Source organism: Spermophilus citellus (genome assembly GCF_964194105.1).
Source record: "Spermophilus citellus genome assembly, chromosome: 19".
NCBI classification, from domain to species: Eukaryota; Metazoa; Chordata; class Mammalia; order Rodentia; family Sciuridae; genus Spermophilus; species Spermophilus citellus.
Window position 1 is genome coordinate 870496 of NC_138201.1, and position 17879 is coordinate 888374.

At 59.9% G+C, this 17879-nt stretch overlaps 1 protein-coding gene across 1 annotated transcript in view; it reads right to left on the minus strand.

Annotated features, from left to right (window-relative positions):
* Nucleotides 1–1326: 1326 nt before the first annotated feature.
* Nucleotides 1327–17879, minus strand: part of SUCLG2 (succinate-CoA ligase GDP-forming subunit beta) — a 182167-nt gene continuing 165614 nt past the window's right edge. The window contains exons 10-11 of the mRNA XM_081276034.1: nucleotides 12448–12568; nucleotides 1327–2197 (exon numbers count right to left, since the gene is read on the minus strand). Of these exons, the coding sequence (XP_081132160.1) occupies nucleotides 2082–2197; nucleotides 12448–12568 (237 nt within the window). The 3' untranslated portion in view covers nucleotides 1327–2081. The remainder of the gene's footprint in view (nucleotides 2198–12447; nucleotides 12569–17879) is intronic.

Consider the following 17879-nt stretch of genomic DNA (forward strand, 5'->3'; position numbering starts at 1 on the left):
CAGCCACTTGCCACCTTGTGGAAACAGCCCACCTGAGAATGAGGCCTGCAGACAGCTGGGCTAAGAAGCAGGGACCGGTCCTGGTGGCCTTGGGCCTGATCTGCAATGGAAAACATTTTTTACAGCCCCAAGAGCAGTCCTCTCCTGGTCTCTGAGCTTAAGTTGTGGTCACCACCAGAGTCTGAACAGAGAGCTCATCGACTCAGACATGGAGTGGTCATGGGAGGGCCAGGGTTCAGTCTCTGAGCCTGAGGCAGGTTGTAGAGGCTGCAGCGTCCCAGCCGACCAGCAAAGCGGCACCACCGGCGAGCAGTCCTGGTGCAGTGGGTGCTGTTCTGTAAGCTCCCGGACACGGAGCAGCACCAGGGCGGGCCCGGCTTTCTAGGACGCTCTTGCCACAGTAGAGCAGGTTTCAACCCAGCGGCCCGATGTGAGGGGAGATATTCTTCTATTTCCAGGTCTGAAGTCCAGGGCACGGTGGTGCAGGAGACACACAGCCCCCAGGGGACAGCCTGCATCTGACTCCATCGGCACCGCAGGGACCCTGCAGTTCCTGGGAACAACGCCACCCAGCGTTGGGTGCCCTGGAGCCGCATGAGCACATGGCCTCCCAAGGTGTCCTTGGAAGACCTTGACCACCCACGTCCACTTGAGAGGCAAAAGTTATTTGCTGGCTACTCACCCTTTCCCTGGACGACTGCAGGACAACTGGATCCCTCCGTCCCCTCTGGCCGAGTGGAAGTACGTCCATGAGGAGGGAAACAGGCCTTGGGTGAAGACAGAAATTCCAACAGGCCGACAGTCACCTCATCTCAGGGTGCAGAGCTACTGTTTTCACCCACTAGCAACCTGTGAAGCCACAGAGGGACGAAGGGCTGAGAGGCCAGAGGCCGATTCCCCCACGGGTGTTCACGGGGGCCTTGGCATTCTGTCCACATGGAAACTCACAGAGCAGCGTGAGCCGCTGGAAAGCAGGCAGGGCAGTGGGTGCCGCAGGCCCGGCTGGAGGAGAGCCGGTAACAGGCAGGGTCTGGTCGCGCAGGAGCCCCCTCCTCCTCCACCCTGCACGGCCCAGCCCAGGGCAGGCCTGTCGGGGCCGCTCAGGCGCTTCCCGGCTCCTGCTTGGTAGATACTCCTATTTTTTCACTAAATCATCTTCTGCTGTAGGATCAGTGACGGGAGAGGCTGAGGGAGGTGGAGTAACCCAGGAGTACCTGAGACTCTGCAGTTTGGAGCTGTGAGCGTCTAAGGCATGAGTGCTGGTGGTTCAGCAAAAGAAAAATTGTTCAAGGAACAGAATCGACTAAAATGAGAAAAGCACACGTCTTAGAGTTTGAGAAACGTGATTTTATTTAAAATTGCATACAGATAAAAATTTACCAAAATTTGAACAAAAACTAAATTCAAATTTTTCCCACCACAAAAATGGACGGAATGGAAAACCCCACATTCCCACCTTTCTACCTCGGCTGGTGGTCCTGGGTGAGGACGGAGGGAGAGAGAGACTGCAGAAGTACCAGTCTGACCTTCAGTGCTGGGTCATCTGCCAGGACGCAGCGACGGAGGGTCGGAGGGTCCGTGAGCATCGGCACGCACCAGCTTGGGCACTGAACTGGGAGTTCACGAGTAAGGCCTCAGGGAGAGGTAAGCGGTGTGCTCAACAGTCAGGCCACGGTGAAAGCCAGCACGGTGGATCAATGTGGAGACGCACTATGCGGCACCTCCGGGGGACACTGTAGCTGTGCTGGTGACCGGGCGTCAGGGCTACTTGCCTGGATGTCCCCCTGTACCCCTGATGGCCGATGCTACAGGGAATCCCGCCCCAGACCTTGGTGACCTGTGGGTTCTTGTGAGGTGAGATTCGGGGTCCGGGAACCAGGCCTGTGGTGAGGCCGTCCGGGCCCACTGAGCACTCACGTGGGGAGAGCGTGGCATGGGGGGCTGCTGGGGAAGACCAGGCTGGGCAGACGTGGTGACTGAGAGAGCAGCTGCGAGACCTTCTACCCTTCTTGCTCACCCCTTCCCCGGGCGGGACCCTGCTGCACAGTGGGGAGGGACGCCCTCAGAGGGTCACAGGCGGGTCACTTCTTTGCCACACTGGCCACGGCTTTCTTGGCAGCATCCTCCAGGTCCACGGCGGCGGTGATGGGCAGGCCGCTGTTCCTGAGTCTGTTCTGAGCCTCCTGGACGTTGGTTCCTGAAGGGGGAGGAACGCACAGGTGAAGCTGGTGGCTGGGTTTAGGACACCCACACCAGGTCCCACAGCAGGCTCCGCTCTGGGGATCCAGGTGTGGCCTCTCAGGTAAGTCTGCCTTTTTCTCTCCTTTCACTCCAACCATCCACATTGTGAAGACAGCGGGAGTGTTTTCTCCGGCCCTCAAACAAATGCACAAGAGCTTCCTTCAGATGACGCACAGAGATCAACAACTACTCAGGAGTCTGAAGTCTTCTGACCTGGATCTGAGCACTGAGGACAGAGTCAAGAGACGTGGGGGTACGCGCAGGGAATGGCCCGCCCCACTGCGGGCTGCTGGCCCTAGAGCTTCACCAAGATGGTGAAACACGGGTTTCCATCAACGTCTCTTGACAGAAGTTAAGTGGATGTCACCTGCCTGAAAGACCCCTTAGAAGGCCAGCCCCAGCCAAGCCCTGACCTGAGCACCAGAGCTCTGAGAATCTGCCCGTCTGTGCCCACCATCCCACTGCCCGGAGAGCGGCGAGACTCGAGCTGCCCACCCTTTTGGCTCTCCGTCGAGGGCGGAGGCCTTGAAGATGAGCAGTGTACCCTAGGGGTGTCCCCAGGAAGCAGTGGCTAGCCAATCTGCCTTATCTACAGGTTTGCCCTGGGACCCTCCTGTGGTTACCCGGTGGACCCTGCAATGGGGACCAGGCAGCAGGACTCAGATGCCCAATGAAATGTCATCTCACATCACTTCCCGAGCTTAGGACGGGACTCAGTCGTGGACAAAGACTGTCCCACGCCGCCTGCGGGGCCTGCCTTCCTCAGGTACACCAGGCTCAGTCAGCGAGCTCCCTGCAGGGCCTTGCTAAGTTGCTCAGTGGTCTGAACTTGTGAGCCCCCTCAAGGATGGCCAGGCAGCAGGACAGCTGCACTGAGATGGTGCTGCCTGTTGACCGCCTGGGCCCTGGGTCACCTCAGCCACCCCCGGGGGGATGCCGGGCACCCTGTCTCTGGCTGAGGCTCACACTCAGCTTTACGGAACACGGGGAGGGAAACAGCACTGAATCCCGCCCTCCGCCGGCCACCTGCTCCTGTGCAGTTTTGAACACCTGGTTTAAGCCTCTTCCAGTCTCCACTCTCTCTTCCACCCAGGGACCACCACCCTCGCCACCCCCAGGACCTTCACCAGTGCTTCACTGAGGACGGGCAGACGTTGAGCAGCCCGCTCCAGGGTGAAGAGTCTCAGCAGAGGTGCCGGCAGCCCTGGTGGCCCCTTCACAGGGAAGACCACCGCGTCCCCGTGGCACGTGCTGGTGTGCGGCCGGAGCAGCTGGCAGTGTGCACTGTGGTGAGGAGCGAGGGGAGACGGGTGGGCTGCTGGGGAGGAGGCCCCCCAGCCCTTGCACAGGCGGTGGACTGGGGGGTGGGAGGGGAGATAGGCACAGCCCATGGCAGCCTGCAGAGGTAGGTCCTGAAGAGGAGGCGCCTCCTGCAGCGGAGCGCAGCGTGAAGGAGAAGGGCCTCCTGGAATGTCACCCAGGTCAGCACCCCTGCACTAGCTCTTCCAGTCCTGCAGCAGGCGGCTTCTGCAACCCGACGTTGATCCCTTGAGAGACTGGCGTCCCCACGCCATCCTCCCCACTGGCTGTGGGTGGACCAGGGCCGGGCTTCCCCTGAGAACCTGGCAGAAGCGATGGAGTCCACTTCTGAGACCACAGACGAAGCCTGGGTGCTGTCTAGCTCCTGCACGTGCGGCTCACAGTCAGGACAGAGGGCCACACCATGAGCCGCTGCTCTCTGCACAGGGCCACCTCGGGCCACAGCATGAGGAACTGCTTCTATGAGGAAGTGTGTTCCCCCCTACTGTGCCTTGATATGTCCACAGCCTGCGTGACACCTGCATGCAGCTCAGGGATCCTGCATGCGGAGACCCAGCTGAAACCCGGGCTGCTGTCACCACCCTGCTGTGCAGGGTCCACGTCCCCTGATCACTCAGAGAGCCTAGCAATGCTCCCTCTCCTCTGAGCACACTTCACTGTGGGAGGCTCCCTCACCAGGACGCCCTGCAGAAAGTGCTTGGTGACCCAGAGGGCCCACAGGAGACGGGGGTGGGCACCTCTGCTAGCCTTGCAGCCCCGGCACCCCAAGAGAGCCTGGGGTGGCCCAAGAGCAGCAGTGTGGGGAGCTCCGGCTGTGGCCCTGCAGCTGTGGGTGGGGTCTGGCTGCCCCAGGACCAGGCTGCTGCCCTCCTCTTGCCCCAGAGCAGCTCCCTGCACCCAGGCAGGTGAGGGCAGTGTGGGGCCAGGGGAGGGTGGAGCAGCCACAGACCTGCCCCCCCCCCAGCTCCCATCAGTGCCCTGTCAGATGCCTGATTGCTTCATGATTCCACAACCCACTAAAACGAGTGTTAATTACACTTGCTGTTGGGATTTCATCACAGCCTTCATTATCCAGCACATCCCAGCAGGCGCAGGACAAAGCAGCACGTGAAGAGATCCTAACAGCAGAGCACAAAGCTCAGGAGGAGCCAGGAGCAGGGAGAAGCCAGTCCGAGGGGAGAGGGATGGAGTGAGAGCCATGGGCACAGGCAGGCGAAAAGGGGGACAGAGACACAGGGCAAGAGGGAGGAGGGAGAGAGGAGGGAGAGAGGAGGGAGTGGAGTCAGAAACAAAGGGAAGGAGGCACAGAATGGAGGCCCAGAGGGAAGGAGAGAGCTCGGGATTCAGAGGCAGAGGCCTGGAGGAAGAGAAGAGCTGGGAAGGGAGAGGAGGAGGAGGAGGAGGAGGGAGGAGGAGGACAGAGTGAAGGAGGAGGGAGGAGGAGGGAGGAGGAGGACAGTGGAGGAGGAGGAGGGAGTGGAGGAGGGAGGAGGAGGGAGGAGGAGGAGGAGGGAGGAGGACAGTGGAGGAGGAGGAGGGAGTGGAGGAGGAGGGAGGAGGAGGACAGAGTGGAGGAGGGGGGAGGAGGATGGAGTGGAGGAGGAGGAGGAGGAGGGAGGAGGAGGAGGACAGAGTGGAGGAGGAGGAGGAGGGAGGAGGAGGAGGACAGAGTGGAGGAGGAGGAGGAGGGAGGAGGAGGAGGACAGAGTGGAGGAGGAGGAGGAGGGAGGAGGAGGAGGAGGAGGAGGACAGAGTGGAGGAGGAGGGAGGAGGAGGACAGTGGAGGAGGAGGGAGGAGGATGGAGTGGAGGAGGAGGAGGAGGGAGGAGGAGGAGGGAGGAGGAGGGAGGAGGAGGAGGACAGAGTGGAGGAGGAGGGAGGAGGACAGAGTGGAGGAGGACAGAGTGGAGGAGGAGGAGGACAGAGTGGAGGAGGAGGAGGAGGAGGAGGGAGGAGGAGGACAGAGTGGAGGAGGAGGAGGAGGAGGGAGGAGGAGGAGGAGGGAGGAGGGGAGGAGGGAGGAGGAGGAGGGAGGAGGAGGAGGGAGGAGGAGGACAGAGTGGAGGAGGATGGAGAGGAGGAGGAGGAGGAGGAGGGAGGACAGAGTGGAGGAGGAGGGAGGAGGAGGGAGGAGGAGGGAGGAGGAGGAGGGAGGAAGAGGAGGGAGGAGGAGGAGGAGGGAGGACAGAGTGGAGGAGGAGGGAGGAGGATGGAGTGGAGGAGGAGGGCGGAAGAGGAGGGAGGAGGACAGAGTAGAAAAGGAGGGAGGAGGGGGGAGTGGAGGAGGAGGGAGAGGAGGAGGGAGGAGGAGGAGGAGGAGGAGGGAGGGGGAGGAGGAGGAGGGAGGAGGACAGAGTGGAGGAGGAGGGAGGAGGATGGAGTGGAGGAGGAGGAGGGAGGAGGAGGAGGGAGGAGGACAGAGTGGAGGAGGAGGGAGGAGGATGGAGTGGAGGAGGAGGGAGGAGGAGGACAGAGTGGAGGAGGAGGGAGGAGGAGGGAGTGGAGGGGGAGGGGGAGGAGGAGGAGGACAGGGAGGAAGAGGAGGAGGACAGAGAGGAAGAGGCAGGCAGGTTGGAAGAGGAGGAGGAAGAGGACAAGTAGAGAAGGAGCAGGACAGAGTGGAGGAGGAGGGAGGAGGAGGGAGTGGAGGAGGAGGAGGAGGAGGGAGGAGGAGGAGGGAGGAGGAGGAGGAGGAGGGAGGAGGACAGAGTGGAGGAGGAGGGAGGAGGATGGAGTGGAGGAGGAGGAGGGAGGAGGAGGAGGGAGGAGGATGGAGTGGAGGAGGAGGGAGGAGGATGGAGTGGAGGAGGAGGGAGGAGGAGGACAGAGTGGAGGAGGAGGAGGACAGAGTGGAGGAGGAGGGAGGAGGAGGGAGTGGAGGGGGAGGAGGAGGAGGACAGGGAGGAAGAGGAGGAGGACAGAGAGGAAGAGGCAGCCAGGTTGGAAGAGGAGGAGGAGGAGGACAAGTAGAGAAGGAGCAGGACAGAGTGGAGGAGGAGGAGGGAGGAGGAGGACAGGTTGGAGGAGGAGGAGGACCAACAGCAGGAGGAGGAGAAGAAGAGAGAAGCAGAGCTGGAGCAGAGAGGAGGGGCTGGAGAGAGGGAACAACCAGGGATATTGAAGAGACAAAGCCCTGCAGGTGACTCAGGCTGACAGAGGCGCGCCCCTGCCCCTCCTTGGACACCCTGCTGCCCACTGACCCTGCGCTGGCCATCATGTACCCGTGCTTCCTGAGCCCTGTGAGTGCAGCTGGAAGGGAAATGGGAGCACCGAGAAGGGGCACAAAGAAAACCAGCAGCCCCTGCACCCAGGTCACTGGAGAGGGACGGGACAGGTGACGTTCGAGGGAGCTCCGTTTCTCCTGGATTCACCCAGGCTGACATCCACCCCATCCTTGTCCCCACCTGTTTTTAAGCAGACACGGTCCCACTCTCTGGTGCACGGACAGTGACCTCGGTGACCACCATGGTTGACCGCCCAGTGTCCCAGCCTAGCCTGTCAGAGCCCGTCCAGCCCACGGCCTCTATGCTAAGAACCGCTTTCACATTCTCAAGTAGCTGGGGAAGAACGTCAGAGGAATATTTTGTGATGTATAAAAACTGCATGGAATTCAAACTCCAGTGTCTACACATCAGGCCTTCTTGGAGCACGGCTACACGTAGGGATCTGCGGTGTGGACGACTCCCTGTGCTCTGTGACAGGCACAGGGTTGTGACACAGGCAGTGTGGCCCCAGGCCTGCTGGGTGAGCAAGTGTGTCTGCAGACAGAGAGGTAAACAGCAAGGTAGGTAGGTGGACAGGTATATAGGTACACAGGTGGGCAGGTGGGCAGGTAGGTAGACAAGAAGAAAGGAAGGCAGGCAGGCAGGGAGGTGTAGAGAAAGATAGAAGGTAGGTAGGTGGGTGGGTAAATAGAAGGGAAGACAGAGAGGGAGCAATAAGGAAGACCGGAAGGTAGACAGGAAGAAAGGAAGGTAGGTGGATGGACGGATGGACAGGCAGATGGAGGTAATACAGAGGTGCTGGGTGGGTGGGGGAACAGACAGATAGGAAGGTAGGTAGGTAGGTACAGGGAGGTCAATGGAAACCTGCTGTCTGTGAATTCAGGTCTCTTCTTGGATGCTCACTGTCCCTGTCCCCTTCCTTGTCTTCTCTAAGTGACACACCAGGAGCCATATTTCCTTGATGGCAGTGAACCTAGGTCAGTCATCATGCCTGTCTGCTCCACCCGGTGGCTGTGTATTGGAAATGCAGCGATTCTGAGAACTGGGGGCCGTGCGGCTGCTGCTGTGCCCACTGCCCTCCTGAACTGACCTGCGCCTGACATCCAGCACCGGGGGTGGCGTGTGCAGCCACCCCACCGAGGAGTCCGTGTGGTAACCGGATGCTAGCGCTCAGGAGCCCAGGGTTCTGGTGATGCAGGAACTCCTCTGTCACGGGACCTCGGAGGCTGCCCCAGTTTCTCAGAGGGGGATGTGGCATTTTAAACCTGGCCGTGATCCGGGTAGCTGAAGGACCTGGGGACAGTACTGTCATTTTAAAGCTCTCAATTTCTCATTGAGAACATCTACGTGCCTGGAGCCCTCACATTTTATGAAAAGCACAGCTGACCCGGGTACCTGGGGGCTGTAGCATGTCCACACGTCGTGTGCTCTGTGTCTTGGAAGGAACCGACACCCAGGCGTGAAGGTGCATCACCCGGGATGCGGGAGCCACCGTGTGTCCAAGCCAGGTGCGTCCGCACCTGCGCCCCCTAGCAGGGCCCAGCGCCCAGGCCAGGGTGTCCTCTGAGGGTGTGCAGGTGGCCAGGGTGTCCTCTGAGGGTGTGCGGGTGGCCAGGGTGTCCTCTGAGGGTGTGCGGGTGGCCAGGGTGTCCTCTGAGGGTGTGCGGGTGGCCAGGGTGTCCTCTGAGGGTGTGCGGGTGGCCAGGGTGTCCTCTGAGGGTGTGCGGGTGGCCAGGGCTGTGATAAGTGGGTGGACGTCTGGCGAGGAGGGCATGAGCCCCTGCTCTACGGCTCGGCTGGCCCCGTCACCGCGAGGCACAAGGCCTTCAGGGAGGGAGCCCTACACACCTGCAGCCTGCACGGACGTCCTTCCACACCTCCCAAAGTCCGAGCCACCGCGTGACCCCTGTCTGAAGGCTCACCCTGCAGCTCACTCTGCTGCGGGGACGGCTTACAGCTCAGGTGTGTCCCCGAGAGGGGCGTGCTCTGGAAGCCAGGTCCCCAGTGTGGGGCTGAGGTGGCCCCAGCCCAGGTGGGGCCTGTGGGGATGATCAAGTCTGGGGGCTCCACCTGGGAGGGGACCAGTGCAGGTCTCGGGGGCTGAATTAGTTCCCTCAAGATGGAGCTGTTATGACAGGAGGAGCCTGCCTGGCCTCACAGTACCACAGGTCTCTTCCAGGGCCCCACTGTGTGACACCATCCACCATCGGGCCCCCTCAGAGCAGGGCAAACTCAGCTCCTCCAGAGCTGTGGCCTGAACAAACCTCTTTTCTCAACCAGTCAGCCAGCCTCAGGCATCTTATTACAGAAACAGAACGGATCAATAAGGGGCCTAAGAAGTCACAGCACTGCCTCACTGTGATTCTGAACATACGTCGGGGAAGTGACTGAGTGAACTCCATGGCTAACTCCTTCCTCGAGGAGAAGTCGTGTTCTGAGAGCTTAATGCTGCCTGCCATTTCCTGTCCTGACCCTCATGAGACATTTCAGGGCTCAGGACACAGGGAGGTTTAGGCCGAGGGCTCCTGGAATTCTAGGTCTTGCTTGGGGTCTCTCTCCACGCTGGGATCTGCACACTGCAGTCCATGACCAGGTCTTCCTCTCTGCTTCTGCACAAGATGGTGCAGAGCCAGGCCACCCTCTGTGATCCTCCATGCCCCTCAGTGCCACAGCACACAGCTGAGTAGCTGGGGGTGGGGCACATGGCCCAGGACACCTGAGAGTGGGCTGTCCACATGGCCCAGGGTGCCTGAGAGTGGACTGTCCACATGGCCCAGGGTGCCTGAGAGTGGACTGTCCACATGGCCCAGGGTGCCTGAGAGTGGACTGTCCACATGGCCCAGGGTGCCTGAGAGTGGACTGTCCACATGGCCCAGGGTGCCTGAGAGTGGACTGTCCACATGGCCCACGGAGCCTATGAGTGGGCTCTCCACATGGCCCAGGATGCCTGTGATGGACTCTCCACATGGCCCAGGGTGGGCTGTCCACATGGCCCAGGATGCCTGTGAGCGGACTCTCCACCTGGCCCAGGACACCTGAGAGCGGACTCTCCACCTGGCCTAGGATGCCGTGATGGACTCTCCACATGGCCCAGGGTGGGCTGTCCACACGGCCCAGGGTGGGCTGTCCAGTGGGCTCTCCACAGGACTGCAGATCTCTCTCTACTGGGGCCACATGACCAACCACGCCTGTGGCTGGAGGGCCCTGTAGAAGAGGAGGAGAGGACTTTCCAGCCTGCAGCCCACTCACCTCCTACCCCAGATGGTGGACAGCTGTATTTCCAGAGGAGAAAACTCCCCACGGCCCAACTGGGCCCAGATGCCTGCCTCTCCTCATGACATTTGCAGTGGACAATGGTCAGCGGCTCTTTCTGCCGAGAGGCACACGTCTCAGAACTGTCCTGGTGTGCACTGCTATGGGCACAACACGAGCGCCCCACTTCCCTGTTCCAGAGATGCTCTGGAGTCTTCTGCTCAGGGAAGTGGCCAGGCTCACCTCCCCGTGAAACACGCCCAGCTGTGTCTCCTCCCTGGCTGCAACACCCCTCCCGTGCAGCGCTGGTCAGACAGGACCTCGAACCCCAAGGGAGGAGACAAGGAGCTGGCTGAACCCTCACAAGACACCTAGAGGGCAGAGGGCGGAGACGCTTCAGGGGGCACCTGGATGAGCCTGTCCTGGTGCCCAGCATGCTCAAATCCCACTTCACTGAAACGCAGAGCCTGTGCTGCAGGCAGGGAAACAGCATCGGACTGGGACTGTGGAGAGGGCAGCCCTGACCTAACAGCCCACTGCTAGGCGGAATGTCCCTGTGTGCTGGGGCCATCCCTTCTGAGCTCCGCCCTGTCAGTCCTGCCTCCTCCTCCTCCAGGGTGTCCTCCGGGCAGGGGAGGGACACCACCTGGAGCACAGCAGAAAGCTATGGGGGGTGGGGCTGGGTCTCCTGTAGGGACAGGGAGCCAGCAGGCTCCCAGGTGTCTCTGGGGAAGAGCTGCTCCTGGCAGCACTGGCTGATGACTTGGGGTGTCTGGGGCTCGCTGACCACTTGGGGAGGGCGGGACTCGATACCACCTGGGGAGAGCAGAGCTTGCTGACCACGTGGGTGGGCGGGACTTGGGGACACTGCCCCTCCTAAGGTGTCTGCCTCTGCTTCTGCGATGCTGTGCTTCTCAAAGGAGGGTCCTCAGAGGGTGGGTGGGAGCTAATAGTACTGCGCTGGCCTCTGCAGAGCGCGCAGGTGAAGCGCCCTGGGTAGAGCCGCTGCCATGTTACCCTGGGATCCAGGCCAGAAGGGTGCCAGCTCTGGGAAGAGGGAGGGCAAGTCCGCTCGGCGGCCGCCACCCTGCAGCTGCTGGGGACTCGGGCTCCCTGCACCTACGCTCCTGAGCTGGTGGCTGCTGGAGGAGGGTGTGGGCACCGCAGAGCAGGAGCCCGTGACCCATGTCCCCAGGGAGCACCGGCCCTGGAAGAAGACGGAGGAGTCATCGCTGCTGGGACTTGGTGTGTGGCTGGATTTTCTCAACAAATGAGCAAAGTGGGTCTGTCACCTCAAGGGGAGCTATTGACTGATTTGTGGCTCAAGATAAAATTCAGACTTTAAACTGAAACTCAAACTCTCAAACACTGGCTCCTGCCACTGTGCACTTGAACTTGACCTTCCCCATCCTGAGGGAGATGTTCTGAGGGGCACGGACCCGTCTCAGGGTGCTGTGTTCTGAATCGCCTGGCCTCTGGGAGACCTGTATAACCCTCACAGGTTTAAAGGTACAGGAGCACGTGACAAATCCTGCCAGGGTGAAATCTGTTCCAGGCAACACAGACGGACCAAATTCAGTATGAGCAAAAGAAGTTCCCTGAAGGGAGCGCGGACTCCATGTGAAAACTTGCCTTTAGCCAAGAAACTCTCTGGACTTTTAGCCTCGTACCAGAAAGACTCCCTACCACGGGAAAGATGATAAGTGCCCCCTCCCAGTGGCTGCCTCCGTGGGTCCAGGGCTGACTTGAACCCCAGCCGTGCATCGCAGCAGGCTTCAGGCCAGGCCCGTGTCGGGAGACGGAGCCTGCAGCCCCTGAAACACGGCACTCCTCCCTAAGACTGAACCTGCAGGGCCAGCTGCTGGGCCAGGCTGAAAGCAGCAGGTGCCTTGACTCTTTCCAGACAGGACCCCGTTCACCCGAGTTTTGTTAACTCACTGTACACTCTACTGTGCCCCACTTATAAATCAGACTTTATCACAGGCATGGATGTGCGAGAACACACAGTATGCACAGGGGGCTTGGGACGTACTGCCCATGATCAGAGGGGCACTACTGTACATAACACATATTCTACTCATAAGATGTGTAAAATCAACATAAAATACAATAGAATTTTACCACTGAAAACTGAATGACTATATTTTTAAATTCCAAGTAATACTTGTTACCAAATTAACTTACTAATCGATGACGTTAATGTGTTATTACTGACTTGTATAATCCAAAGTCAACGCAGGCTATCGAGGGTCCCCGATTTTAACAAGTACAGGGTCCCGGGACCTGGACCCCACGTGCCACTGCACTACCACATGGATGACTTGGGAGCAGGACGTCCACGAGCCTCGTGCCCAGACACACCTGGCTCGAGGCCTGACCAGCCTGGGGGAGGCAGGCACAGTCCACTCACCTTCCAGACGCACCACTAGGGGCACCTTGAGCTCCAGCTCCCGACAGGCCTTGGTGATGCCGTTGGCGATGATGGCACAGTTGACGATGCCCCCAAAGATGTTGACCAGGATGGCTTCCACCTGGAGTCAAGACAGGAGGCGCCATCAACAGGGTGGTCCACAGCCCAGCAGCGGCGGCCCAGGTGAGGCAGGCTGGGGTCTCTTGGCTTTGCACAGGGCACAGTTCAATAAAGGGCCGGGTGTGCTAAGGCTGAGTCAGGGATGATTACTAAACAGCAGCAGATAACAACAGGTGCCACCTTGAAAACAAGGAAAGTCCAGCCACAGACCGAGTGTCCAGCCCCACCATGCAAACCTGCCTGAGCACATTTCACAGATGAAGGCTAGTCACCTGAGGAAACGCACTTGTCTGGACTCGGTCAGCAGGCATCCGACAATCCTCATGACTAAGGACTAACGAGGGGCATTCCTCACCTGGATTATATGGTGACACCCACAGAGTGCAGCTACCCCTCCAGCCTGGCACCAGTGCACACTAAGCCCTGCGAGGCCAGCGGCGGATACCCAGAAGGGTGCTGTGGCTCACCATGGACCCGCTAGTCCACACACTGCACCTGGGGAAGGTCACCTCCCAGCACTGCAGCTCCTGACCAGAGTGCTGAATAAGAGTCCCCAATTTTGTTCTGATCCTCCCTGGGCCCTGTCTGTTCAGTGTGGGAAGGGAGGGTCCCTGTCATCCACCAGGGCTGGAGGCCCTCAAGGTGATAGGCTTCAGGCCGAGTGTGAGCACAGAACCAGCTCTGCAGGCTGCCTGCTGGGGCCCCCTGGTGGCTGCAGAGCTGTCCACCTCTAGAACATGGCCTCCCGCCCTCAGGGTGGACAGCAGCTCCTGGTCCACGGGTCTGTTGAGACCCCTGGTGGCTGCAGAACTGTCCACCTCTAGAACATGGCCTCCCGCCCTCAGGGTGGACAGCAGCTCCTGGTCCACGGGTCTGTTGAGATCCCTGGTGGCTCCTGGTCCACGGGTCTGCTGGGAGGTCTGCATGATGTCACATGTGACATGCTCAGCACGTGGCTTTAAGTGCCCTTGAAGGATGTTCATGCACCACCTTTCTCCAGAGTGGCGATGAGAGCGGTCAAGTGGCCTCCCCAGGACTCTGCTGCCAGCACAGGGCACAGAACCACTGGCCTCCAGGGAAAGGCAGCCTCCTGGGAGCACCACAGATGGGCACCACTGCTCACCAATCAGGACCGGGCATGCCCAGAAGGAAACCTCGGTGCCACCCTGTGGGCCAGCAGCAGGCAGCGCTGGCTCTCCAGGGACGCCAGGGCAGTTTCCCAACAGCTGTGGCGGCAGAGCCTGCCAGAGCTGGGGAAGCACACTCCCAGGAGCAGTGGGACTCCAGCTGCAGTGCTGGGTCAGTCAATGGCCCCCAGGGGCCAAGCCCACCTGGCCCACAACTCTTGGGCCACAGAGAACACCTGTGAGTCTCAGAGCGGGATGAGCAGAAGGCACCGTGACCTGGGACCCCATTCTGGGTGCTGGCCTGGATGAGCCTCAGTGGCCACCAGCTCCGGAGTCTCTCCCAGCGACTCCTGGTGTTCGACAAGAGAATGACGGACAGCACAGGCTCTCCACTCTGTGTGGACGCACGCCCTGCTGGAAGCACCCAGGGACTGGCACCTCTGTGGTGGCCTGGCTCACTGTGGAGCCACCTAGCTGACAGTGCCCTGGGGTGCAGGCCAGGCAGGGTGGGCCCGGGAGCACCAGTGGCTCCTTCCATCCCCAGCGCTGAGCAAAGGTGAGTGCTGACAGCAGCTTCCAGAGGAAGGGGGCCTGAGTGGACAGAGGAGAGAGGGTCTGAGCCAAGAGTGAGAAAGGGCTTCTGAGAGGGGCGAGGGGGGGGAGGGGGAGGGAGGAGCAGAGAAGGAGGGAGGGAAGGAGAGAGGGAAGGATGCAAAGAGGGAGAGGGTGGAGAGAAGTGGAAGGAAGGGGAAGGGTGGGGGGAGGGAGGGAGAGAGGGAGGGAGGGGGAGAGGGAGGAGCAGAGAAGGAGGGAGGGAAGGAGAGAGGGAAGGATGCAAAGAGGGAGAGGGTGGAGAGAAGTGGGAGGGAGGGAAGGGTGGGGGAGGGAGAGAGAGAAGGAGGGGGAGGGGGAGGGAGGAGCAGAGAAGGAGGGAGGGAAGGAGAGAGGGAAGGATGCAAAGAGGGAGAGGGTGGAGAGAAGTGGGAGGGAGGGGAAGGGTGGGGGGAGGGAGGGAGAGAGGGAGGGGGAGAGAGAGGGAGGGAGAGAGGGAGGGAGGGGGAGAGGGAGGAGCAGAGAAGGAGGGAGGGAAGGAGAGAGGAAAGGATGCAAAGAGGGAGAAGGTGGAGAGAAGTGGGAGGAAGAGTGGGGAGGGAGGGAGAGAGGGAAGGATGTAAAGAGGGAGATGGAGGAGAGGACTAGGAGGGAGAGAGGGGGAGGGAGGGACATGAGGGAGGAGCAGAGAGGATGTAGGAAGGAGAGGGAGGAGCAAGAGAGAGGAGCAGAGAGGGTGAAGGAGGGAGGGGGGAGGAGGGAGAGGAGGGAGGAGGAAGAGGGGGAGGAGGGAGAGGAGAAGGAGGGAGAGGAGGAGGGAGAGGAGGAGGAGGGAGAGGAGGAGGAGGGAGAGGAGGAGGAGGGAGAGGGTGAAGGAGGGAGAGGGGGAGGAGGGAGAGGAGGGAGGAGGAAGAGGTGGAGGAGGGAGAGGTGGAGGAGGGAGAGGAGGAGGAGGGAGAGGGAGGAGCAGGAGAGAGGAGCAGAGAGGGTGGAGGAGGGAGAGGGGGAGGAGGGAGAGGGAGGAGCAGAGAGGCCTGACCAGGACCCCAAAGCAGCTGCCACTCACAAGAGCAGCAGGGCATGGCTGCAGGGCTGGAGAGCCCAGGGCGGCAGGGCTGTGGGACAGGAGTGCCCACCACGAGGAGGAGGGCTGCCATGTCCCCCTCTGTGAAGTGAATTGCTGTAGTCACAAGCTTTAATGGAAATCTGATTTAAGACTGCACTCTGGGACAGTTTCTATAATTAATGACAATAATCTCTAGTCTCAAACTGAGAATAAAATTAAGACAGTTTAAAAGTGAAAAGCCTCGTGACATCATCATTATCACGGAGCGTTTGCAAAACACGTCCGAGTTTCAGCATGTACCTCCATGCCCGTTCATCTCACAGCCGTTAACTGCTGCTCAGTGACATCAAGAGCCACGTCCAGCGCTCCTGTGTTTCCTGGCAAAGCAAGTGTCAAACACAAGACTCAGCCAGGTCTCTGTGAGCACTGGATGTTCCCAGCAGATCCCAAAGTCCTCAGAGCAGGAGATTTCCTGCATTTTCCTCCTGGGCCGGTGAGGATTAGGAGGGCTGCTATTTACTGTTTCACAAAGCAAAGATCATCCAGTGAGGCTGCTAGGGTGTCAGACATAAGGCCTGCCCAGGTCCCAGCTGCCTCCAAGTCCAGCCTGTGCAGGTGGCCAGCCAAAGCAGGTTTTGGAGAGTCTGTGTGTCTGGCTTTGCAGAACACACCTGGTTATATATATCGTAGTCACAAATAAAATAATGAATTTCAAAAGACAAAAATCTACAGCCTTTGTTTACCAGGCTCCTTTGAGCCCCACCTAAACCAGGGACCAACACAGTCCTGAGGCCCTTCTGTTGGAGCACAGACCCATTCTGTATCTGATGGACGCTGTGGACCCCCTCAGGTGGATTTGTACACGCAGCTTGCCCTAGGACTGGGCTGCCCCTCCAGGAAGTGGACCCCGGGTGAGGTCCACAGAGCAGGGGCATCACACCCACGTGCACTCGGAGTCGGGATGGGTTCTGGGGGACTGTGACTTCTTTACATTTAAAAACTTTTGTTTGAGTGGGCAGCATTCTGGGTAATGCCCGTAATCTGTAGGAGTTGACATAGCAAGAAGTATGACGGGACGGCCACCTTGACCAAGCGCTGGGCAGGGGCGGGCAGTCTTCCTGCACCATGCACATGGGAATGCACGTCAGCCTCAGCTGAGCTGGGTGTCAGATAAGGAAACCGAGGCCACTGAGCACCACGGGGGCTGTGGCCTGACTGCCATCAAATGTCCTCAGCCAGCAAACAGAGAGTGCCACGTCAGTGCTGTGCTCGGCCAGGGTCCTGGGGGGTGAGCAGCTCCCTGCTACCACACACTGCAGCCGAAGCTCAGGAGTTAAAACCACCACCAACCCAGCCTCAGGCCCACGCTGCAGCTCCTCCTCCGCCACGTTACCCCGCGGCCCTTCATGGGGGCTGCTGCTGCTGACCACTCAGTAAAACTCGACTCACAAATTCCTTGCAGTCTTCACAGCCGACTCTGCACCGGGGTTCATTCACCACAGCGTGGGGGAAACTCGGAGCTGCCCGGGAGGCTCAGAAATCATACGAGGTGTCCTAAACCTGTCTGAGGCTGCAACTGTGGCCACAGCCCTCAGGGCCGTGAAGCGCTAGACACCACAGGAACACAGGACCTGTGCACCTGGGGGCCATCAGTCCTGTTCATGTGGACTGAGGGCCGTCGGGGAGGGGCCAGACAGATGAGGGAGGGGAGGAGGCCTGGAGACTGTGGAAGGCACAGTAGGAGCCGAGGACAGGCAGGAGCGGGGCAGGTGGTCAGGGCTTGGGAAGGGGAGAGAAAGGAAGGAGACTGTCCCCAGGCCAGGCCTCTCGGGGAGTGAGTGCGTGGGAGGGGTAGGTACGGTGGGCACGCTGACAAGATAAGCTCCATTGTTCGACTTTATGGGACGCCAGCTGCTCAGCCCTCACAGTTCACACCAACATCTGTTTCACCAGCAGACCTCACATGGGCAGCCTGGGGCGGCCAGGCAAGCACATCAGGTAGACTGGGTTAAGGGCTGGCCAGTCAATCCTTCGGGCGCCAAGGAGCAGATGTGCCCACAGTACACCACCTCTCACTTCAGCTGGAAGCAGTTGTAGACCATATGTAAATGAAGGAGCACAACGGTGTTCCAATAAAACTTTATTCACACAAACACAGAGTGGGTCAGGTCTGGCCACAGCCCACCTGGTAACCCTGACCTAGAGGTGACTGGGGCCTTTCCTCGATGGCATACCTGTCCTTCTATGCTGCCTTGGAGGACACTGGCATCCAGGCTGCAGGGGAGGACAGTTACATAAACATGCCCATCCTGACTCCAGTCTCCTCCTTTAAAATGAGGCCTCTGCTACACCTCCTTGGAATTGGCCGAGGACAAACAAGGACATCCAAGGGGCCAGCGCTCTGCCACGTCACTGCGGAGGTTGAAGGACACCCTACGTTCTCAACACACCCCAGCCCAGGGGCAGGAGCGGCGACTCCACGCCTGTCTGCCGTGCCCATCCGGCATGCTAAGTCAGCCGCTGCAGCGGGCATGAGCTGATAAAAGCCAGGCGGGCATGTTTACATC